The 25,454-nt window shown below is 41.9% G+C and overlaps 1 protein-coding gene across 1 annotated transcript; it reads right to left on the reverse strand.

Moving 5' to 3' along the window:
• Positions 1 to 5,267: 5,267 nt before the first annotated feature.
• On the reverse strand, positions 5,268 to 21,152 carry CYP27B1 (cytochrome P450 family 27 subfamily B member 1). Its single transcript, XM_034412204.3, has 9 exons — positions 20,916 to 21,152; positions 16,816 to 17,006; positions 14,405 to 14,601; positions 13,191 to 13,391; positions 12,336 to 12,499; positions 11,014 to 11,180; positions 9,632 to 9,713; positions 8,540 to 8,737; positions 5,268 to 6,581 (listed from the first exon to the last, which is right to left on the reverse strand). The coding sequence occupies exons 1-9, from the start codon at positions 21,117 to 21,119 to the stop codon at positions 6,468 to 6,470; spliced, it is 1,518 nt and encodes a 505-aa protein (XP_034268095.2). The 5' UTR covers positions 21,120 to 21,152; the 3' UTR covers positions 5,268 to 6,467.
• Positions 21,153 to 25,454: the final 4,302 nt, after the last annotated feature.

Consider the following 25,454-nt stretch of genomic DNA (forward strand, 5'->3'; position numbering starts at 1 on the left):
TACACATGGACTTAGTAGGCCCACTAACTCCATCAATCAATTATAGGAAACGTTATTTTCTGACAATAGTAGATGATTATAGTCGTTATGGGTTTGTTTACACATTGAAACATAAAGATGAAACTTTTCAAAAATTTAAGGAATTTTATAAACGCATAGAAACGCAACATAATATCAGAATAAAACAAATTATGACAGATAGGGGATGTGAATTCATGTCCAAAGAATTCTCCCAATGGTTAAAAGATAGGGGAATGCTACATTACACGTCCAGTCCATTTTCTGCGTTCCAAAACGGAATTGCAGAGAGAAAGAATTCCACGTTACAAACCATGATTAGATGCACATTAGAGGATGCCGGCTTAAGCAAACAATTTTGGTCAGAAGCCTTACATTATTCAAATTACACACAAAATAGGACCTGGTCCAGTGTTATAAATAAGACACCATACGAAGTTATGTATAATAGAAAACCAAAATTGGCACATATGCACATTTTTGGAGTCACTGCAGACGTACACATACCTAAACAGTTGAGAAGAAAGGGAGAAAATGTATCCAGAAGACTCAGATTCATGGGATATGAAACTGGTACTAAAGGATATAGATTCATTGATAGCAACAATAAATTTATAGTTTCCAGAACTGCCGTGTTCCATGAACAGGCCAACTGATCCAAATTACATCTTAATGAAATATTTCCAAATAAACACAAAGAAACAAAATCTCATGAGGAAGGGACTGTAGATAAACAAAATATCAACAAACACAAAAACAAAAACAAAACCTGGACAAATAGCCAACACAAAATAAAGACTGACACACTAACAAAAAAGGAGGCAAGATATATGCATGATAACAATAGCAAACCTGAGAGAATTATTAGAAACAACAGGAATAAAATGCCAAATAAATATAGAGATTACGTAATGCATATGGATGGTGAACCAATAACACCTAATACATACGAAGAAGTATTAAAACTTCCTCGTGAAGAAAAGGAAAAATGGGAACTAGCCATGAAAAAAGAAATGGAAAGTTTGCAAGGATTAAATGTATTTACACCTGCAACTGCACCTAAGGATAAAACAATTATTGGTACCAGGTGGATATATAAAATTAAGAACTTAGAAGAAGGTAATACCCTATACAAAGCTAGATTAGTTGCTCAAGGTTATGCACAAAAATATCCAGAGGACTATACTGACACATATTCCCCCACTGTAAGGACAGAGAGTGTCAAAACAGCTCTAGTGGTAGCATCAGCACTCAATCTTGATGTATTCCAATATGACATACAGACTGCGTACTTACACGCAAAGCTAGACAAGGAAATATATGTAAGGGCTCCTCACAGTCAATACACCAACAAAAATGAAATTTGGTTGTTGAACAAAAGCTTATATGGATTAAAACAATCCGGTAAAAGATGGTATGATTGTCTAGTAAAAGTACTTAAGACCATGGATTTCAATGCTACCTCTGCTGATAACTGTTTTTTTGTCAAAAAGAGTAATGATCATATTGAATTTGTATTAATTTATGTAGATGACATTTTATATATTAGAAAACACAAAGAAAGAAGAGAAATCTTTGTAAACAAGTTAAATGAACACTTCTCACTGAAATCACTAGGTAAAGTAAACAAATATCTTGGTGTACAAATTAATAAGACTAGAAAAGGATTCAAACTTACTCAAAAAGATAAGATTATAGAGCTTTTGAACAAATGTAATTTAATCAATGCTAAACCCTGTGATACTCCTATGCAAACTGATTTTCTCAGAAATACTGATGAATCTTCTCCTGAATTTAAGGATAACACATTTTACAGATCAATCATAGGTTCACTTCTTTATATATCTAATTGGACTAGACCAGATATAGCATTACCACTTAATTTACTATCCAGATACGTCAGCAAACCAACAATATATCACTGGGAAGCTGTCAAAAGAATTTTAAGATATCTAAAAAGCACATTAGATTTCTGTCTAATATTAGAACCTAGTGATAATAAGGAACCAAGACTTATATGTTACGCAGATGCGGATTGGGCCGGAGACACATCTTGCAGAAAAAGTACATCAGGTTATATTTTTTTCCTAAATGACTGTCCAGTTTACTGGTATACCGGTAAACAAGAACTAGTAGCCACTTCTACGACAGAAGCGGAATACGTTTGTTTATCCAAAGCTGCAAAAAACCTTGTATGGTTTAATGATTTAATTTCAGATGTGTGGAAAAAACCTGCTTTACCTTTTGTTATGAATGAGGACAACAAAGCAGCTATTGAAATATCTAGATCCGATGCTATTGGACAAAGGTCCAGGCACATAGATATAAAGTTTAAACATGTGAGACAATTGTCTCAGGATGGGTTTATTAAAGCAGTGCATTGTGATACTTCGGAACAAGTAGCTGACATATTGACAAAACCTTTACCTTCTAAACAGCACAAATATTTAACTTCCAAACTACATGTATTGTATTGTCCCGAATCTGAATGTAATTGGTGTTGTATAACTAATCGGCATTTAGAGGGGGATTTGTTAGATGTAAATGCCTTATTCTCTAATGTGTAAATAGTATGTAAATGGGATATCAGGGGTTAACTTATTCTTTAATCCTTAATGTATTCATGATTCACCACTCCCACTTATAGCTCCACCCATTGTATATATAAGGAGCCACCTTCCCCTTTTTCCCTGCTTCTATCTGTGAATATTCAGTGAATATAGAATGCCTATTGTAAATAAAAGGTTATATGTTTAAACCTTCAACTCTTAATAATATTATTGAGTCTGATCCTAAAATATCGCAACAGTCACTTTGTGAGAGTGTCCAAAAGATGCTCTCAAAATGCCAGCTGAATACATGAGTCCTTAGAGTTGCCCAATTCTTAACTGAAGGGTTATCTACTGTCTTTCCCTGCAAATAAGACCCAGTCTTATTTTATTTTACCGCCAAAAGAGGCATTAGGTTTTATTTGGTGGGGGGGATGCCTTCCACTGTCTCACTTCGTGGAGGAGGCACTGACAGCCCTGCCCAGCAGGAACCTGTGTGGCCGCTGCCGGCCCACTTCTTCTGCAGTTGCTTGCCACTGTTTGCGCATGGCACCACCCGGCCTCCGTTTTGCCATCAGAGGCCTTCAGGAAAGGCCTCTGCAGCCAAGAAACGAGCTCCAGAAAGGCCTCTGACAGTGAAACAGAGGCCGGGTAGGAGGTGGGGGGGGGGGCGCTGAGCATGTCAATCCGGAGCTATTTTATCTTCTCCACAGAGACCTTTCCTGAAGGCTTCTGACTGTGAAATGGAGGCCGGGGGTAACACGTGCAAGCAGCAGCAAGCAGTTGCAGAAGAAGTGGGCTGGCAAGGCGAGGCAGGTGTCAGGGTGTGGGAGGCCTGGCTGCAACTGTCCTAAGGTAAGTGGGTGCTGGGAAGGTTGATATTTACCTGTGCGCCTCGCCCCACGTCATGCAACCAGGTGCAACAGTATGAGTGGGGTCTTAACTAGGGCTTATTTTGGGGGGGGGTAGGGCTTATATTGGGCACATGTAAAAATCAAAATAGGTCTTATTTTCAGGATAGGTCTGGTTTTTGGGGAAACACGGTATATATCACTTTTCTTTCATTTTGCATGGCTTGGTTTACACAGACCTAGAAGTCAATCAATCTATTGCAGTTGGTCCTTATGCACAGAATTGCACCATACATACAACTCTAATTTGTTCTCTTCATCAAACCTATACAGAAGAACAGGCAAATTATTTAAAAACATATGCTAAATTCAATTCTATTTAAATATTATGAAATTATATTCCGCCACATTAACAGGTAGGGCCATTTTTATAATCGTAAGCCATTTTAATTGGGCTTTTCTCCTGCCTTGATTTATGTGCCAACGCTTATGTGACCTATTTTACCTCAGATTTCATTGCATAGAATCAATATGCAGAGTTGCTATTATGGCTTCTCTTTCAGTTGGAAAGTCCTACAATCCTTTCCCTGCTTTCTTGTCAGGAACGGCAGGATATTTCCTTCCTAATAGGCTGCTGGGATGGGACCCAGCTGAAGGAATCCTTCTGACACGACGTTTGCAATTATTCTTTATAGCTTTTGAAAGCCTTCGCAACCAAAATCCTATGAAAAGATCTGGGAAGAAACTACCTCTGTGCTAGGTAGTTGAAGATGAGAAGATGTGCACAAGTGTGTGTTGCTGTGCATTAGCTTCCAAAAGCAGCAGCTTATCTTTCATAACCTGATAGACTCTCAATGTTCAGAAGTGGTGAGTCACTGCTCAAATTACCTTTCCGGGGTTCAAAAATTATGGGCTGAAAACTGTGAGCAAAGAAACGTTCTTTGCATCTTCTTTGTGTCGAAACTACAATGGTGTGAAAGGGCATAGAACTCCCTGTAAAAATGCTGCCGGCTTCTATCTATCTCCTTGGGGCCTTTAGCATTGGAGCAGCTTCAAACATAGACACAGCTTCGGTACTTGTGGTCCCCAATGAGAAGCTCACCGTTCAAGAAAGGAGGCTTGGAATAGGAGGCAGCTCTCTGTCTGTCTGTTTCTCTCTCTCTCTCCGTCTGGCCCCAGGGATGAAAAAGAGGTAAGACCGCATAGATAGCTTGTGACAGTTGATTAAAGTTTACTGTAGAGACACAGTTGGCTGTTCTCCCATTGAGGTTCAGTCGAAAGATTGAAAGGAATTGCCAGCAGGCAGAAGAGAGAAAGAGAAAGCCAAAATCCTACAATTTTCAAAGGCAGTGGATCATTTTCTGCCCTGTCCCAATGACGTTGGAACAACCTGGCTTTCTAGTGACTTCCATCCGAAGACAGTAACTCAGGTTGTCTACTCATCCCTTGGATATTCTCCATCAACCCTTCAGGTGGTGTTATAGCATAGCTGGCTGGGGGATTCTGGAAAATGAAGTCCACGAGTTTTAAAATTGCCAAGGTTGGGCACCCTAATTTAAATGTTTTAAAAGGGATGCTTATCATTTCAAGCCTTTATCTGATTTATAATCAGTGTATGTAGCTTCGCTTCTCTCCAGAATAGTGGGAGTTACAACTTGAGTAGTGGCAAGTGCTTTCTTTTGATGATCCTGAGTGTATATAACGTTTTATAATCTTCGAAGAGTCAGAATCACACAACTCCGTTAGTTGCAACTTTAAATATGTAGCACTGGAGTAGATAATCACCGATTTGTCCCTCAACCCAATTTAGATTTATTTTGACCTTAAAGCACAGGCAGAGTCAGTATCGTATTTTAAAAAACATAGTTCATTATTTAATTCAAAGATAAAAATAAATATAGCACCAAATGGACTCGATCCATTTTGATTACAGAAAAGGCTTCAGTACAACCATTTCAAAATACAGAAAACAATACTTCATTTTTAAAGATAAAGGTTCTTTCTTTCTGACAGCTTCTGATACCAATATTTTTCTATTTATAAATTAAAAGCTAGAAAAATATAAATATGTTGAGAAATGCATTAAATATTAAAAATTAGCATGGCAATAATAACAACAACAATAAGGCACCTAGATACATAATTGTTCCATTCCCAAAGTTCTAAATATGATACATCCAAGTGGTGGATTGCTCCCGGTTCACCCTAGTTTGGGCGAACCGGTAGTGGCAGTGGCGGGAGGCTCCGCCCACTCTCCCAGATGTCATCAAAAACGCTCTGCATATGCGCAGAAGCACTGCACACTCATGAAGCGAGTGAGCGCGCCCGCACGCTACCAATAGCGAACCGGTAGCGCCGGGATTTGAAATCCACTACTGATACATCCACTGTGTTTCACAGCAATAGAGAAATTCTGATTACGGCGTGATAGCCTAATGCCTCCCACTCAGAAGGTTGAGAGTTCAATCCTAGGTAGCAGCAGATGTTTCTTTCCTAGGACGCAAAGAAAAAGCTGCGAACTCCACATGGCATCAGGAAGGGCATCCAGCCAGCAAATGCTCAGCTCCAACCAGTCTCCCCGACTCTACCCCAAATTAAGGGATTACAGGGTTGTAAAAGGGAGTTTTAGAGGAGTTCTGATTGCAGCTACAAATCCCAGAAAAGTCTTTTCATTCAAAACCCTGAGTTAAGGAAACCATACTCTCTATTGCCTTTTAGCAATTTGTGTTATCGTTGTGGCTGAGATTTGAAATGGGGTTTGGATTGTTTCTGTGGTCATTTTCATAGCCTAGATGGAGACGGGAAACATTCTTGGTGGAGGAGTCATTTTGAAGTGTCCATGTCCCAGAACTGCAAAGGGGATTTCTCTGGAGCTAACTTGCTCAGCAACATGGGCCTTCTCCCTCTTTTTTCCTTTCAAACTGAGATCAAGAATTCAGACAGGTAGCTTCACTTGCAGCTACTGGATTCTATACAGTAAGGCTCTTAAGTGCCGGTTGCCCATCAACAGGAAGCCTAAGTCAATGGTTTTTCCTTGTTTTGTCCAGTTTTAACGACTCAGAAACTGCAAATTGATGTCCTTCTCTGGCACAAGCAAGGTCCTTGTCATGGGGCTTACGATTTGTCCCTCCTCTTCAGGTTTCACTTCAAAATGCATCAGGATCTATTTGTTTTTAAAAGGAGAGAAAGAAACCTCTTAGCATTATTTGAGACCAGGCTAATTTTAACTCAGTAAGACAATTCTCAATCTTAATGTTGTCCTCTCAAATTATAGTACAAAGTTTAACTATTGCGGGGGGGGTGGGGGTGCATTCAGAAAGGGCAGTAATAACTTGACCGATCCAAAATCCTCATGTAACTATTCCATCTCTTCCTCTTAATGATATTTTTGCAGAAAAAAGGGAAAAAAGTGGAATAATTGATGGGAAACATGGGAGATTTAAAAATGGAAGATAACCACTCAGAGTTGCTTCAATGGTGAGATGGGTGGCATATAAATCTAATAAAGGAAGGAAGGAAGGAAGGAAGGAAGGAAGGAAGGAAGGGAAGGAAGGAGAAAGAGAGAGAAAAGAAGAAGAGAGAGAAAGAAAGAAAGAAAGAAAGAAAGAAAGAAAGAAAGAAAGAAAGAAAGAAAGAAAGAAAGGGGGAGGGGGAGGGAGGGAGGAAGGGAGGGAGGAAGGAAAGAAGGAAGGAAGGAGAAAGAGAGAGAAAAGAAGAAGAGAGAGAAAGAAAGAAAGAAAGAAATAAAGGGGGAGGGGGGAGGGAGGGAGGGAGGGAGGGAGGAAAGAAGGAAGGAAGGAGAAAGAGAGAGAGAGAAAAGAAGAAGAGAGAGAGAGCGAAAGAAAGAAAGAAAGAAAGAAAGAAAGAAAGAAAGAAAGAGGGAGGGAGGGAGGGAGGGAGGGAGGGAGGGAGGAAGGAAGGAAGGAAGGAAGGAAGGAAGGAAGGAAGGAAGGAAGGAAGGAAGGAAGACAGATGACAATGTTTTGTTACTGTGCCTTCCCCCGCAAACAAACAGAATTCCAAGTTTTCAAGCATGCCAGTTGTAGAGCAAGAGCTTATCTGGAAGATATCATCATCAGAACCGGATCACCCCAACGATGCCCTTGAAGTGATGTCCCGGTGCCTGGAGGCCGTACGGATCTGGATGGGGAGGAACAGGCTCAGGCTCAACCCATCCAAGACCGAGTGGCTGTGGTTTCCGACGTCCCGATATAGTCAGTTGACGCCATCTCTGACTATTGGGGGCGAATCACTGGCCCCCACGGAGAGGGCTCGCAACTTGGGCATCCTCCTGGATTCACGGCTGTCTTTAGAAGAGCACTTGACGGCCGTGACCGGGAGGATTTTTTATCAGGTTCGCCTGATTCGCCAGTTGCGTCCCTTTCTGGATCAGGACTCGTTACGCACGGTCACTCATGCCCTCGTCACCTCCCGCCTGGACTATTGTAATGCTCTCTACATGGGGCTCCCCTTGAGGAGCACCCGGAGGCTCCAACTGGCGCAGAGTGCGGCCGCGCGGGTGGTAATGGGAGCGTCATGGCGCTCCCATGTGACACCTCTCCTGTGCGAGCTGCACTGGCTCCCGGTGGTCTTCCGGGTGCGCTTCAAGGTTTGGTTACCACCTTTAAAGCGCTCCATGGCTTAGGACCTGGTTATCTACGGGACCGCCTACTACCACCAATAGCCTCCCACCGGCCAGTACGCTCTCATAGAGAGGGACTCCTCCGGGTGCCGTCAGCCAAACAATGTCGGCTGGCGACCCCTAGGGGGAGACCCTTCTCTGTGGGGGCACCTACCGTCTGGAATGAGCTCCCCCCAGAGATACGGAGGATCCCGGATCTGCGCACCTTCCGCCGCGCTGTGAAGACTCTTTTATTCCATCAAGCAGGCTTGGCCTAATCTCCTCCCTCTTTTAATATGTAAATTTTAATCTGTTCTTAAATTATTGGGGTGTTTTAATTTGTCTGGGCCAAAATGATTTAATTTGATTTTAACTGGTTTTTTTAATTTTTTGTATTTATGTATTTTATTGCTTGGCTGTTCACCGCCCTGAGTCCTTCGGGAGTAGGGCGGTATACAAATCAAATAAACCATAAACCATAAACCATCAGTATACCGTACCCTAGCCAGCGCCAGATATACTTCAAGCTCCGCAATACGTCGGCCAATGCAACTGCGTTTGCCAAAGCCGAAGGGAATGGAGGCATAGGGGTGGTGTGAAGCATTCTTCTGCAGCCATCGCTCAGGCTGGAATGAGTTAGGGTCGGAGAAGTACTTCTCATCTCGAGAGGTAGCATAATGGCAAAGGGTTATCAGGGTCTAAAGAAAAGAGGAAGAGAAAAAAAAATCTTAGTTCCCATTTCAAGATCCAAACCTTCATTGGTCCCCTGTCTTCATTTGGCCCTTAAGACAGTATTTCCATTAAGGAATCCTTTCCTTGAGTTCCAATCTAATAAGAATTCCTGTATGCTTATCCTAAACTATTTATACATTTCCAGAGACTTGGGGACAAAGAGTAACAGGCATGTTTTGGATCTCCCTGGTGTCCTATGGTGAATAGTTGTATTGATTTTACTCTTTCTTCCCATTTATTATATGTCAGGAGTGTCAAATCCAAGGCCCGTGGGCTGGATTCAGCTTGCAGGGTGCTTAGATCTGACTCACGGGGCCACCCTGGAAACAGCAAAGGATTGGCCTGCAGTGCCTCTGCCAGTGAAAATGGAGGGACCCTCCCAACCTCCGTTTTCTCTGGCAGAGCCCTCGGGCCACCACAGGCGCCTCCGATACGAGTGACGTCAAGCGGGCCATGCCCACCTGCCCGCTCCCCGAGGTCAAACACAACCCTGATGCGCCCCTCAATGAAATTGAATTTGAACCCACCCACCCCCTGTTATATGTTGTTAATTTATTCCTTCACAACTTATAACTTTGTTGATGTTAAAAATCAGTTGCACATTAGATACAACTAAGGAGAGTGTCAGTAGCACATCATGGGCAGCTGGTAACTGCAATCCTAGATGAACACATGTGGTTGAGATCACATTGTGTCTAGATTATCAGCCTTGTCTTGTGTAGGTCCGTAGTTTAACTCAGCAGTTGCTTCTAATCGTTGCATCCAAATGACACATGAATGGTTTGTGGCAATATACTGCAGACTAACGGTTACTGTGCTTTCTTTCCATTTCCATTTGCATCATCTCTGCTCTTGCTCACCTTCTTAGGGATGATATAGTCTCCCACGTGGATGTCCCTGTCTGAGATGACACGCGCATTACCAGGAATCACTGGGTACAATCTGTAAAGAGCAAACAAAAGCAAAAGTTATTTTAAAGGAATCACAGATTTCACTGCTTGCCCAGCTGTCCAGATCTATAGATACTCAGTGCAAAGCACATTGATAGAAATAAAGTTAACTAGCTAGGAAGCTAAATTCACCTCCAAATGGATGCTCCACAGCAAAAAACTAAGCAGGAAAGCCAAGCACCTACTAAGAGCCCTGATGGCGCAGTGATTAGAATGCAATATTGCAGCCTAATTCTGCCGACTGCCAGCAGTTCGATTCTGACCAGCTCAAGGTTGACTCAGCCTTCCATCCTTCCGAAGCCAGTAAAATGAGGACCCAGATTGTTGGGGGCAATATGCTGACTCTGTAAACCGCTTAGAGAGGGCTATAAAGCACTGTGAAGCGGTATATAAGTCTACGTGCTATTGCTACTGAGCCATGCAAAAGCAAAGCAAAGAGCTTTAGTAGATTTTAAAATCCACATTGGTTCAGGTAGTCCTCTTCTTAAGGCTGTTATTGAACCAGGAATTACAGTTGTAAGTCATTGCAGTCATTAAGCAGCTCACTATGTGATTGGACCCAATTTTATGACATTTTTGTGGCGGTTGTTTAAGGGAATCACCATGGTCATTAAGATGATCCATTTTACCCAATGGGCATTTTTTTTTTTTGACTCAAACTGGAAATAAATCCCCCAAACCATCAAAAATTGTTATCATGTGAACAAAGGACTCTGCAAACAGCCATAAAGGAGAACCTTTTGCAAAGTGTCCAAAATGTGATATCATGACCATGAGGGGATATGTGTGTTATGGCTATTATACTGTAACTTCAAAATAGGGTCATAAGTAACTTGTGATGGGTCCATCGTAACTTTGAGTGGTCACCAAGCAAACAGTGTAAGTCAAGGACTACCTGTACTCAAATGGATTTTTACGTGGACAAATAAGTCGTGGATGATAAAAATTAGCATCTCTGAATGCCAAAGGCAGACAAGAATAAAAAGCTGATCTTAAGACTGATCTTATGATCAGTGCAGTGGGGGGGGGGGGGGGAAACAGGTGATCTTGAACTGCTACCATTCAGCTTCTGCCCTGAAAAGCCCCCTAGCAAAGGGGTCTCCAACCTTGGCAACTTTAAGCCTGGTGGACTTCAACTCCCAGAATTCCCCAGACAGCAAAGCTAACAGGCTTTCAGGCAAGAAGAAACCTGACCATCTTTTAAGCTTCCCCTCGCAAGATCAGCATAGGACATTTCTGTATTTCTACCTTCCACATACCGGCTTCCCATCTGCTCCTGAAATAAGACTCACCTCAGGACCTCCTTCACCACTGCTTTCAACAGAGGCATCTGAGCTACATCGGCAGCAGTTGGAATGAGGCCGTCCTGCATCACAGTGGTAATTTCCTCATGGAGGGCCGCTTGTATCTGAGAGTGACGAGACAGCTCATACAAACTCCAGGACAAAGTGCTTGAGATCTGCAGGGATAGAGAAAGAGAGATGGATTCAGAACTAGCCTAAGCAGTGCAGAGAATAATCCCCCTACAAGGTTGGAAGCATCGTTGCTAAGTAGTAGGTGCTGTTTTTGTGCTAGCTGTCTAGGGCATTCTTCTTTCGTACAGCCAAAGAACAAAAGCTAAGAATCGTGGATGGAATCCACGTCCTTTCGTCAGATTATGTCAGATCAAGAGTGGATCAGATAATATTGCGAACTGCATTCTAAACAGAGCTGAAGAGTCCACAGTGCAGAAAATTATTTAAAGCATTAAAAAAAAAAAAAAAAGCTAAGAGTCATCAACTTTACATATTTTAAATGCCTTGTGTATATGCTGGACTACGTCCATCCTTAACTGCACTGCACACCAGAACAACTAGACACAAGAACAGTTTTTTCCTGAACGCCATCACTCTCCTAAACAAATAATTGCCTCAACACTGTCAAACTATTTACTAAGCCTGCACTAGTATTAATCTTCTCATCGTTCCCACCACCCATCTCCTTCCACTTATGACTGTAGGACTGTAACTTTGTTGCTTGTATCCTTACGATTTATATTGATATTGTTTCCTGATTGCTTATTTGTACCCTATGACTATCATTAAATGTTGTACCTTATGATTCTTGATGAACTTACCTTTTATTTTATGCACACTGAGAGTGTATGCACCAAGACAAATTCCTTGTGTGTCCAATCACATTTGGCCAATAAAAAATTCTATTCTATTCTATTCTAACTGGAAATGATGGGAAATGTAATCTAATACAACTGGAAAGTTTCTGATTGGGGAAAAATGTCCTTGCTTTAAGCAAGGAAATAAATTTCAGGTTCAAGCCAAATCCCATTACACCTACATCCTTGTCCTCCTCTAAAGAACAGCTACAGAAGGGAATATGGTCCTTTTGACTATTTATTCAATAAAAGGTTATTGTGGCCTGCAGAACAGTTGACTCCACTTTAAGAAGATGACATCATCCATCTAACCTATTGTCCCCAACATCTATCAATCCCCCCCCCCCATTGTATGAACTAGTTTCAGCTGAAGTTGGATTGAACGTGGCTTCCAAAGGTAGAGAGAAATAATGCTTGCGAGTACAGAAAATATTCAATTTTACAGCATCCCCAAGTGCTTACCGTATCCACACCAGCCAGCAAAAGCTCGGTCACATTTCCATAGATGGATTTCATGGACAGTTTTTCTTGTGCCAAATAATAAGTGAGGTATTTTCCTTCGACTTTCTCCCCCTGGGTGATTTTTTCTGAAACTTCAGCCATCCGCTTATCAATGTGTCCTTTGGCTGGAAAAGAAATGGGCAAAAAATTATTCTTTGTCTCCCTGTTGGAGCCATCCAATAAATATTTAACAATCTTTGCGACATATCAGTCAGGTCTGAAAGTTTCTTCTTTCAAACCAAGCTTCAATATGTTTTAATATGACTTTAAGCAAACAGGAGAATATCACCTTTTAAATAGGCCAGCCCTGGCTCTCTGTAACATGTCAGCAATAGGTATCTATCTGTTTTAGGTATTTACACACTATCCTTCAATCAAATCCTCAAAGTACTGCTATCTAGACTTAGCATTTGGGGAAATTCCTGAATAATCTATCCCTTAGAAGAAAGGAGAAAAAGAAAATTGTAACAGCAAATGAAATGAGAAATAGCACATTTCTGGTCCTTACAAAACCATTCTTTATAATAAATAATAACAAAGGCAATATTGATAATCACATCAAAGCAGGAATCTATATCTCTCTATCTCTAATCTCTAATCTATCTCTAACCTATCCATCTATCTATCATTTATCTATCTACTTATCTATCTATCATCTATCTATCTATCTATCTATCTATCTATCTATCTATCTATCATCATCTCTTTCTAACATTTATATAGCCACCCATCTTTCACCAATTCTGGGCAGCTCCCAATTGAAGATTAGTTTAAAAATTACTTAAAGTAGGTAACTTTAGTGGCACAAACACTCACCAAACTCAAACATATAGTCCCAAGATTCACAGAACTTCTGCCAGGGTTTAGGAAAGATTTGGTGCAAAAATTTGGGCATGGCCATTGTGAGCAGAGTCATGACGAACATGGTGTTGATGGAGCTAATGAACTTCTCTGTTTCTTCTGGAACTTTGGGTTCCAGGCAGCCAATGCGGGATTCAAAGAGGACCGAAGAAATACCTAGGGAAGGGAATTAAATGAATGGTCACTTCAATCATTACAACAGAAACTTTCTCCATCAAACCTCATTCCTTAGTATCTGAGTTTTGTTTTGTTTTTTTTAACAAGCACTGGCAACACACTTTCAAATCCTTCTCTGCAACCATTAAAATTGTAATTGAACAATTAAATTTAAATATTGAAGTTAGAGGTTTTCACTTTGTAGAATTCAACATAAGTTGCCATTTTTTAAATGCCTAAAACTCTGGTTTACAAGAAACCTGGAACATGAAAATTATTGAGGACTCATTAAGGGATGGTATAATTGTGCTGAAGTAGTAAAGAAAGACTTATGGGGAGAAAAGTATAAATTAGATATTCTCATGTGCTTGTATTATTAACGCTATAAAAATAGTGCTTACGACCACAATTGGGACCAGAATTTCCTTTGCTAAGCAGGGTGGTTGAGTCATGCCCAATTTTATGACCTTTTTTTTTGCCACACTTGTCACTGCAGTTATTAAGTGAATCATGAGGTCATTAAGCAATTCTGGCTTCTCCCATTGACTTTGCTTGTGAGAAGCTGGGTGGAAAGATTTGTAATTTTTTTTAAAAAAATTATTTATTTAAAATAAAATTTATTTATTTGCTGCCCATCTCGTATCGAAATGACTCTGGCAATCATGTGACCTGGGACACTGCAACCTTTGTAAATACGTGCTGGTTGGCAAGCATCAAAATTTAGCTCACATGACTGTGGGATGCTGCAACAGTTGTTAAGTGTGAGGACCAGTTGTAAGTCGCTTTTTTTCAGTGCTATCACAACTTCAAACTGTCGCTAAACAAATGGTTTTAAGTTGAGGACTAATTGTAGTTTATCTCAGATAAACTCAGCCTGGCTCCATTATATCCATTACACTATATTATACCGTTATCCGAAAATTTCTCTACTTGTGAATGTTGAAGTGTTAACTTGGATACAGATGAAATGTTGTGGGGCAATTTTATAAAACGGGCATAAAGCTGTAAGGTACCTTCTAATCCAAACTTGTAGAATTCATCGGCCACATTCTTGACCACGTGTCGCTCGTGGCTATTTCTCTGGTGCTGCAGCCGGCCGATCAGATCACTGACCACCTCGTTCAGGGTGCCAGTGTAAGATTCCACCTCCTTGGGCTTCAGCATGTGTTTTCCTAGGATACTGCGAATTTGCTGCCACTCCTCACCTTCCCTGCATGGTAGAAAACAGCCTCCGTTAGTCTGCTGGACAGAAGGGAAGCCCAAAGCTCTACAGAGACAAAACTAGAAACAAGTAAGAACGTTCTCCCTTTTCCAAAGAGGGGTAAATATTAGCTTGGTGGACCTACACCTCCAACCTCGTAAAAGAGACTCCCCCCCCCACTCAATTATGTCTGATTCTGATTGGACAAGTCCCTACAGGTTTTCCTGACAAGGTTTTTCAATACTGGTTTACCATTGCAACATTCCTAGGGCTGAGAGAAAGTGACTGGGCCAAGGTCACCCAGCTGGCTTTGTGCTCCAGGCAAGATTAGAACACAGTTTCCTGGTTTCTAGCCCTGATGCCTTAACCATTACACCACACTGGGATAGATAGTCCACTAATAATCTGGGAACAAACCACCCAAAGCCCCTCCAAATGGAGCTGAGTGCTTATCTCTTGGTTACATTTCCTTTTCTTGTTACTCATATCCTGCCTTGGTCCAGGCTGTGGAAGCCACCAGCCAAGCAGATGGGAGAACCCCTAGTAAGGGAGCCTGAGTCATCTACGGCTTCGTGTGGCCCTCAGTGATTTCTCACTTCCCGGCCTGTAGGCTTGCAGAAGCCTCAGCAAGATTCTGCTGTTCTCATGTAACGCATTCCCAGAAAACATGAGGGACTTCTTTCCTCTTGTCTTCCACAGATCAGCTCTAGTGAGCAGTCCTCCAAAGGAAGAAACACAAAATGAAGCAGGTGCTTCAGAGAGAGGATGTGCTAAAACACCTTGAGGCAGGAAAGGGCCAGTAATTATGGTTTCAAACTGTCTCCATTCATGCTCTCAGAGTAAGGGAGAAAGCTTGGCCTGTTACTTAAGGATTTCAGCTTCCTTTCCAGAGCCACAAAGGTGAGGTGCCAGAAGAAAAGAGAAGTATATCAGCTTAGCATTTGAAATAGGCAAGCTGTGAATAAAATATGGTGGCCAACAGCTTCAGCCAGTCTGGCCGATGATGGGAGATGTTGTGTGCTGTAGTTTTGGAGGGTCCATGGGTTAGAGTGGCATATAAACCCCAGTAATACATAAAAATCGATAAATAAGGTGTGTCCCTCCCACTACATAACCCAACTGTGAAATAGTTCACAGTAGGAACTTCATGTAGGACTATCTGAGGTCTTTGCACTAAAGTTTCCATTACTACCTAATTCTGCTGATTTTGCATGAGAAATATAGAGGGCAGGAAACATCTTATCCCATGACATGAAAACATATTTTAAGACATCGGAGACTGTAGTCAATTGTGTAACTCACCACTACCACCTACACATATGTTTTGTGAGTATGTGTAGGTAGTAGTGGTAAATTACACAATTGTCTACAGTCTCTGGTGTCTTAAGATGTTTTTTTGTGTCATGGGAACAGATGATACTGTTGATCTCCACATTGTTCGGGAACAGGATTTTTTCAGGATAATATGTTGCCTCATGTGAGAGGCAAGATGGCAGCAGCTCTCCCCATTCCCCACCCAAAACCCAAGTGAACTGGCAGTCAGATCTTATTTGGGCACTGATTGAAACATCACTGGAATTGAGGGCAGCAGATAGTTGACATGGTTCAGGGCAACTACACACAACTCTGTCCTTTAGCTCTCTGTGTCCCCCACCCACCTCACCTGCTTTGGCTGCCCGAAGTAACTGATACTGATTCCCTTGATCTAACTGTGAGGCTTGTCCTGTCCTATCTCGGTCCTTCTAAGTTCCTGCAGCCCTCTCAACTTGCCAACTTTAGAGAGTCAACAATTTCCCCAACTTTTTGCTTCCTGGAGAGGCATGTAATTCTTCCTCCTTTCAGTTGGGATTTATAAGTTGCGTCGATCAAAGTTTTAACTGTATTATATTGGGCTTTGATTCTTTATTTTCTAGTTCTGATAGTTAGCTGCCACAAGAGCAGAAACTCCTTATATAAAACTGAGGGACGAATGGCAACAGGCTTTTAAAATTGCTGCCTAAATGACCATCAGAGCCACATCTTCAGATGCATAAAACCTTCTTGAAAGCCTCCGGGAAATCACTAGAGGGAGCTACTCCATAGCTAATCAATGTATGAAATGATTTGCAGGGTGGGAAATAATGAGAATGGAATAACCTCTGCAAGGACAGCCTTCAGGGGAACTCTACTGCAATATGAACTCCTGCCGACCTGCCTGGAAAACAAAAGGCAGCGAATACTTACGCTGTCAGCAGCCCATATGCATGGCCTCGGCACACTCGATAATCCTTCCAGGAGGAGAGGTCAGAGCGAATGGGATGCTTGCCTTCCTGTCTTAGCACCTGTTCAATCAGACTGGGATCAGCCACATGGACTGTGAGGATGGGCCCAAAACTCGCCTTCCAAACCGGACCATATTTCGCCTTGCCTTCGATCTAGGAGGAGAGCAGGAGAGAAGCTGGTGAAACATCCCATAACGATCCACTCAGGGAAGAAGATCCAGTCAGGAAACACAATCATATCCACTCCCCCCCCCCCATCTCTTTTGTTCGATTAACCCCAAATTCTGCATAATCACTGAAATGATTGCTAAATAAGAAAGTATCTAGAAAGGCTGTTAATCTCAAATCCAGTCCACTCCAGGTAGAAATATACTGAACCCATGGAAGAAACGCTTCATGTGTCAAGTTTCTCAATAGTTACATTTTCTTGCTGCGGGGAAAAACGATTGCAGAATTTTTCTCCCTTACTGGTAACCTCCAGGTCAAAAAGGATAAGCATCCATTGTCCAAAATGAATACCTAAATACGTTGGCGGTACATCCTAGAACCTCTATAATGCAAGCATCTTCACATATGTGAAAAGGGATTAACTCGGATTGAGTATCTAAAGAAGCGCTTAGAAATTGCCAGTGCAAGGACAGTGGCTTATTGGACAAGAAAGGGCAGTTTTAGTCCTGAAGCTTACACGACAAAATTAAGTCGGTGGCTTTTTCTACTGCAATCACTAGGACTGAAAAATAGGTTTTGCCTTCTTTGGATTGATTCTCTGTGATGTAGACTCTTAAAAGTGGGACAAAAGGGTTGTTGGCTCTCGAAATATGTGTAGGATTGTGCTTTTCATTCATTTGGTTAGACTAGACTAGAGCGTTCTTCAGACTCTTGAGTAGCTTTCATTATTTAGTCTCATTTTCTGTTAAGTTGCTGACTCCTCATGGTTCTGTGTCTCTTTGATAAAGTAGAAAAGTGAAAGAACTCTAAGTAAAACCAAATTGAGTTCTTAACTTAAGTGTCAGCATTTTTCAATGGTACATTTGCTTTTCCCTCTTTGGGGAATACTATAGTATATCAACAATAATAAAATAGCAAAAGAGGATCACGACAATGCATATATAGCAGGGGTGTCAAACGCGCATCGTCACATTGTCATCACATGACATATCGTGACTTTCCCCCCTTTGCTACAATGGGGGTGGGTGTGTCCAGTATGTGACGCATCTGGCCCGTGGTCCGTGAGTTTGACACCCCTGATATATACAATTGTTCTTAGAGGTTACGCATGCAAAGAGAGGATATATGTTTAATCTCAATACTTCCCACACTATCCAAAGATAGTAGTGATGCATAAATCAAACAGCCTCGCCCACCCTAAAACCTTTGTGGGGGTCTTTTTACCTTTATGAATATAATTGACATTAGATTACCAGTATAACATTCAACAAATTTAACACTGATATGATATTCCAAAACTGCCTGCTCTTCACCCCTCAGATTCTTTCCAGAGATAATCAGGATAATGATATTACAGACAGGGTGGATAAAAATCAATGAATTTTTTTTAAAAAATCAAAAAAAAAATCAGATTTTTTAAATTTAAATCGGATTTTTTTGATTTAAATCAGATTTTTTTGATTTTTATCGAATTTATTTTAATAAAAAACTTTTGGGGTAAAAATCTATCGTAAGATAGTTTTTTATTTAAGATACATAAATAATTTAGTTTATTCAGCATGAAATGGAGCTTAGTTATGTAGCATGAGGCTGTATATTCTGCAACACTGGGACTATCGGTGAGTCAACAGTGGGTCAAAGGAATAGCAGAGATGACAGTTGCTCTTTAAAAATTATGATTTAAATTGAGTTGATTTAAATCAAGCCTTTTTACTAGTGATTTAAATCATGATTTAAATTGTGATTTAAATCAACTCAATTTAAATCAAATCCACCCTGAGATGCCAGCAAGGGCATTTTACAAGATAAGTATTGTGAATATTTTTCTCTGCCTATCTAATGATGTACTGCTAATCCTACAAACCTATTTTGACAATATAGGGTAGCAGCTTGCACTACTCTGTTTCATTAATGTAACTCAGTATATTTTTTGCCCTTAGGAAATATCAAAATATATTCCAGATACCTTTGGAAGGAAGAATTGGATTGCAATAGAAAAATATTCTATATAATAGGATCATTGCAAATTTAAATAAAGGCAATTTAAAAAGTCAGCAGGAAAACAACCAAGCTCTGACAGCACCAAGGACACTTCAATTTTTAAAAAAAATCATGTCCACTGTGCTAAAGCTAGAGGAAACACAAGAATTGATGAATGGCAAAGAGACTTTGGAAGTAAAATAAAATATTCTCTTTTTTAGAGCATGCAGAAGGAGATAACCTCCACAATTATAGTAAAACACTGTTTTATTGAGACAACTATTGAACATACTCATGGAACATGTTATGTTAAAACAAGAATGGGCTAGGGCACTCCCATCCGTACACACCTCACAGAGCCATCAGTGATTTAAAAATTGCACAATGTGTCTCATACACACACGCAAGTACAGTTTAATGCCATAGATGGCCACAAGGTCAAAATGGTTTTGCTCAGCTCAGTGGCTTAGGTTTTTCAATGAAAGCTGCTGCCCATCTAACACAGCACAGTAGACAAGCAAGGTAGGAAAGAATGCGCTGAACTGGCATCCCTGAAATAGCCTCTTGGCTGGCAACAAGAAGTGCGCACTGCAAGGTTTCCATAAATGCAAGTGAGGATCTTGACAACACGTTTGCACCTTTGTAGGATACCTGCTCCTGTTTTTATAAATATGCCATCATAAACCAGGGGTGGTTGGGCTCAGGGATGTCTTGCCTTAACTGTACTGAATTGTCATTAAATGTCTGTGATTCCTCTCCCATTGATTCCTGGGGAGCAACAGAGATTTTTAAGCAAAGCTTTGGAGAATAGCTCAAATATTGCTTATGAGGGTGTATTTTATGCCATGTCCTTAACTTGGAGGGTTCATTTCCACACTGCTTTAAGGATGCCAAGGATGCCAATCTCTTCCCCACATTGTTACAAGGGGATAATTCATTTGGATAATTGGAATTGTGGGCAGAAGCTTAAAAAAGAAATAGCCAAGGCACCATCCATGAAGTAAAAAACCCCAAAAACCCACGAATGAAAGATTCAAAGGGCAATTTGAGAAATCATGGGTCAAGAGCCATCCATTCAGAAGAAGTTTGCTCATCCATTGGCTGTTGCCATTTTTTCTTTTCTGGAGCTCCCCCTTTTCCAAGCATCCTTTTTTTTTTTTTTTTACCCAGTAAGAGACCCTTGGGGACACCCCTGGATAAACAACTGGGGAGGAGGGAGCAAAATTCATTGTATTGTATATGACTTCTGTTCCCAAAAGGTGCTCTATGCCTGCTGTCCACTGTCCCCTTCCAAAAAAGGAAGGAACTGTAATTAAGAAAAAGAACTCTTAGATGAAGTTTGGATGGTGCAACTACCTTGCTTCATTCACAGATATTTTACAGGGGAGTCAGCCTTGGTTATCTCCCATCTGTGATCCTTTCTTTAAAAAGACACACACACACACACACACACACACCAATTCCTTACGCACATAGACATACCACACCTTGCAAAAGGAAAGCCTAGAATGCCGCACATCTTTTGATTGGTAATCCCAGAAAGTTTTTTGCTTATCAAGTATCTTGGATGGATAGAAAAGTGGGGAAGTGTCCATAGGATCAGGGTTTTTTTTTTTTTTTTAGACTAGATTGGTTTTACATAAGCCCTCGCAAGACAAAAAGGGTTTTGAGATTAAAAACACTGCGTAATCCCTTTTTTTGATGGGGAATTAAGGAAAAGACTCACTAGTTTCAAGCCTTAAAGGGGAGGGAGAGAGGGGGAAGAGAGAGACAGAGACAGACAGAGACAAGACAGACAGAGAGAGGCAGAGAGAGAGATATTATCATGGTGGTGATGAGGGTGTAGGGATGATATTGGTCTGTCTGTCTGTCTGTCTGTCTGTCTGTCATCTATCATCTCAAGGCGACTCTTACCTGGAGTTCGTGCAATCGCGAGAGCCCTCTTTTGCAGAAAAGGTCGTTGAAGAAGCTGAGAGCGCTGGGTCCCGGCATCTCCTCCAGAGTTTTATGGCTTTTGATAACTTTCGATCGCGCCCCGAGGACAGATTCCACCCACAGCTCAGGAAAGAGCTTCGCGAGCAAGGATGCCTTGGTGGCCAGCTTGAGCGTCTGAGACATCTTTGCGCGGAGAAGTCTGAAGCCGGCGAGAGCGTCGGAAAGCTGTGCCGCCGCAGCATCTTGGACCACCTGTATTTATCTCAAGAGCTCGGTTGAATAAGCTGTCAGGCAGGGCCCCGCCCCACCGCGATGCGTCACCCGTCCAATCAGAGAAGGGCATCCACCGTCTCGTGCGCGTTGGGAGGCAGCCAAGTCTTTCTTCGAAGCTTCAATCATAGTATCTCTCCTCTCCTCTCCTCTCCACTCGTCTCGTCTCGTCTCGTCTTCCTCCTCCCTTTCCCTTTTTCCTTCTCCCTTTCTCCCTTTCTCAATTCTCCCTTTCTCCTTTCTCCCTTCTTCCCCTTCCCTTTTTCCTTCTCCCTCCCTTTTTCCTTCTCCCTTTCTCAATTCTCCCTTTCTCTCTTTCTCCCTTCTTCCCCTTCCCTTTTTCCTTCTCCCTCCCTTTTTCCTTCTCCCTTTCTCCCTTTCTCAATTCTCCCTTTCTCCCTTCTTCCCTTTCTCCCTTCTCCCTTTCTCAATTCTCCATTTCTCCCTTTCTCCATTCTCCCGTTCTCCCTTCTTCCCCTTCCCTTTCTCCTTTTCCCTTTCTCCTTTCTCTCTTTCTCCCTTTCTAAATTCTCCCTTTCTTAATTCTCCCTTTCTGAATTCTCCCTTCTCTCTTTCTCTTCTCTCCCTTCTCCCTTTCTCTTTCTCCCTTCTTCCCCTTTTTCCTTCCTTCCCTTTTTCCTTCTCCCTTTCTCCCTTTCTCAATTCTCCCTTTCTCCCTTCTTCCCTTTCTCCCTTCTCCCTTTCTCAATTCTCCATTTCTCCCTTTCTCCATTCTCCCGTTCTCCCTTCTTCCCCTTCCCTTTCTCCTTTTCCCTTTCTCCTTTCTTTCTCCCTTTCTAAATTCTCCCTTTCTTAATTCTCCATTTCTGAATTCTCCCTTCTCTCTTTCTCTTCTCTCCCTTCTCCCTTTCTCTTTCTCCCTTCTTCCCCTTTTTCCTTCCTTCCCTTTTTCCTTCTCCCTTTCTCCCTTTCTCAATTCTCCCTTTCTCAATTCTCCCTTTCTCTCTTTCTCAATTCTCCCTTTCTCCCTTTCTCCATTCTCCCTTCTTCCCCTTCCCTTTCTCCTTTTCCCTTTCTCCTTTCTCCTTTTCTCAATTCTCCCTTTCTCCCTTTCTCAATTCTCCCTTTCTCCCTTTCTCAATTCTCCCTTCTCCCTTTCTCAATTCTCCATTTCTCCCTTTCTCATTTCTCCCTCTCTTTCCCCCTTCTTCTCCCTCCCTTTCTCCTTTTCCCCTTCTTTCTCCCTTCTTCCTTCACCCCCTTCTCACTTCCCCTTCTCCTCCCTTTTTCTCCAAAATCTTTAAATCTTATGAAAATTTAAAGTCTTAAGTACTTAGTAGAGAAAAAATATCGCATCAATGATAGCAATGAGTTATACTTGTTATATAATCATAATGAAGTCCTTTTTAAAAAATCTTCTTGGTATTTTCATTCAATGACTGAAGTTGACAACATCATAGCATTGGAATGAATGGAGTTGTGTATGTCTGGGAAATGTATCCAGAGGAGGGCAACAAAACCAATCATAAAAAAAAAGCACTTCATATGAGGAAAAACTAAACTGCTGAGTACATTTAGGACAAAAAAAAGCAGAAACATGCTAAGTGTTGCACATAAATTAGGGATGGAATTAAGAAGGCAATTATGAGTCTGTAATAGATCACTGCGTGACTCAGAAATTGGCAAATTTTCAAATTTCATTGTTTTAAATACTAATGATAACATTACTGTCTCCCACATTATAATGCTGAAATTCAGAAAGCTTGAGTTAATTAGTTGTAGAGTTATGTAAAAGAATTATGAAGTTGCAAAACAAAGTGTGCTCTGAGTCCAGAATGCTTTCATTTAAAAAAAAAAAAAAAAATCTGGAATGAAGACTAGCTTTCCCCAAAAATATTTATCCATAAAATGGAAACACTATCTCATGGCTTTTACAGATGGTCAGGTCAAAGTGCTGCCCTCCAGTCCTTGATGTGGAAGTTGCAATGTGCTCATTGCCAATTTGTATTCTGCCACAGTAAGGCTGGTAAAGAAGTCTATCTGGGTTTATTTCTTGTGGGCCAAGTTACCAAAAGGGATCAGTGGAATTCCCAGCTTCCTTTTCCTCCCACCAAGCACTGTCTTTATCTGCCTGCCTGCCTGTGTGTGCGCACACACATGTGCACCTATGAGTCAAAGCTGACTTCTGGCAAATGGCTAGGTAAGTCACTGCAAGGCAAGATTTTTCTGGAAGTGGTTTGCCCTTGCCTTCTCTCTGGGGCTGAGAGAGAGTGACCGGCCCAAGGTCACCCAGACGACTTTGTATCCAAGGCAGGACAAGAACTCAAAGTATCTTGGTTTCTAGTCCAGAGTCTTTAACCACTACACCAAACTGTCTCTTAAGCATCATATACTCAGGGTCAAATTAAGGCCAACTGATGCCTAAGCAAAGCCCAGGCAATGCCCTTCCATTGCTTAGTTGACAAGACATGAAGACTCAGTAAGTGCTGAAGGTGAAATAAGAGATGAAAAATTCAGATTTCCCCCTCCCCAGGCCAGACCCCACATCTATATTAAATTTATTTATTTATTGGTTTGATTTATATGCCGCTCTTCTCCGGAGACTCAGGGGGGCTTACAATGCGTTAAGCAATATGCCTTCATACTTTTGTATATACCTGCTTAGTAGGGCTTTCGGGGCCCCCCCAAGCGGTGTTCTTTTTTATACAAAGTCAGCTTATTGCCCCCACAATCCGGGTCCTCATTTTACCTCCCTCGGAAGGATGGAAGGCTGAGTCAATCTTGAGCCTGGTGAGATTTGAACTTGTAGTAATTGCAGGCAGCTGGTGCTACTTAATAGCACTTTAGTCTGCTGCGCCACCAAGGCTCCTTGGTGCGAATTTAAAAAAAAACTAGCACTAAAAAATAATAATAAATAAGTCTTTTTTCTTCTTCTTTTTTTATTAAATTTATACACCGCCCTACTCCCGAAGGACTCAGGGCGGTGAACAGGCACAAAATAAAATATATAGATACAAAGAAATAGCAGTAAAAGAAATACTAAAGAAAAAGCTTAAGGATCCTTTATATGAGCCAACTGATGAGTTAAATGCTAGCCAGACCCGGAAAGCTGTGAGTCACGGCCAGTTTGGACTCTGGATGAGAAATTCGACAATCTGCAAACAGTTCTGTTCCGACGAACCTCTGCCTGAGGAGGACTCCTCGCAAGAAGGGAATCTCGCACTTCCAGACGGGCGACATCAGAGCCGCTTCCGTTTAAGAAAAGCAGCGAGCTCAAGTCAGTCCCACCGTTAGCAGCAACCGTCCGTTTATCCAGACTCCGTGTGCCTTTAAGTGTCCCGGCTTAAAGCCTCGTTGACCGTGACTCTGGATAGCTCTGCTACAACGTTGTTAGACACTTGGAACCTCGCTTGACCACGCTTGTTCCTTCTGTTTTGGATTTGGCACTCTCTGGAGGCAAATTTGCAGGACTTTGAGGGACTTGGTTTCTCCTGTGTGTGCGCACGCGCGCATTTGCACCAGTGGTGAAATCCAAATGTTTTTTACTACCGGTTCTGGGCTGGGCGTGGCTTGGCGGACATGGTGTGGCTTGGTGGGCGTGGCAGGGGAAGGATACTGCAAAATCCCCATTCCCACCCCACTCCAGGGGAAGGATACTGCAAAATCCATAGTCCCTCCCCACTCCTGGGGGAAAGGATATTGCAAAACCTCCATTCCCACCCCACTCCAGGGGAAGGATACTGCAAAATCCATAGTCCCTCCCCACTCCTGGGGGAAAGGATATTGCAAAACCTCCATTCCCACCCCACTCTGAGGCCAGCCAGAGGTGGTATTTGCCGGTTCTCCGAACTGCTCAAAATTTCCGCTACCGGTTCTCCAGAACCTGCTGGATTTCACCCCTGATTTGCACTCACATTTCCTTTGCCGCTTGTTTATTCACTTTGCGAACTTCCCAGTAAAGTTTGCAACCACCTCTCCGTGTCTTTGTGGGTGCCAAATTAAAGGTGAACACAGCAGATAAGGAGAATTGCAAACAGGTTGATTAAAGCTGAGTGGGGCAGTGAAAAGTTTAAGGGCAGGATAGCTGGGGAGGGGGGAAACTCTATGGTACCTTCTCCATTTCTAGGTGCACTGAGCATATGCTGAGGGATGGGACAAGCAACCATAAATGCTCTCCTCGATGTGGGTGGGGGCATATTTAGACACTTGCAGAGAGCGGTGGGTTTGGCAAAGACGGCAAAACATGCTGGCAGGAGTGGGATGACGGAAGGATGAAGAGGGAGGGAC

This window comes from Pantherophis guttatus, chromosome 2 (assembly GCF_059756535.1).
Source record: "Pantherophis guttatus breed Tessera chromosome 2, ASM5975653v1, whole genome shotgun sequence".
NCBI classification, from domain to species: domain Eukaryota; kingdom Metazoa; phylum Chordata; class Lepidosauria; order Squamata; family Colubridae; genus Pantherophis; species Pantherophis guttatus.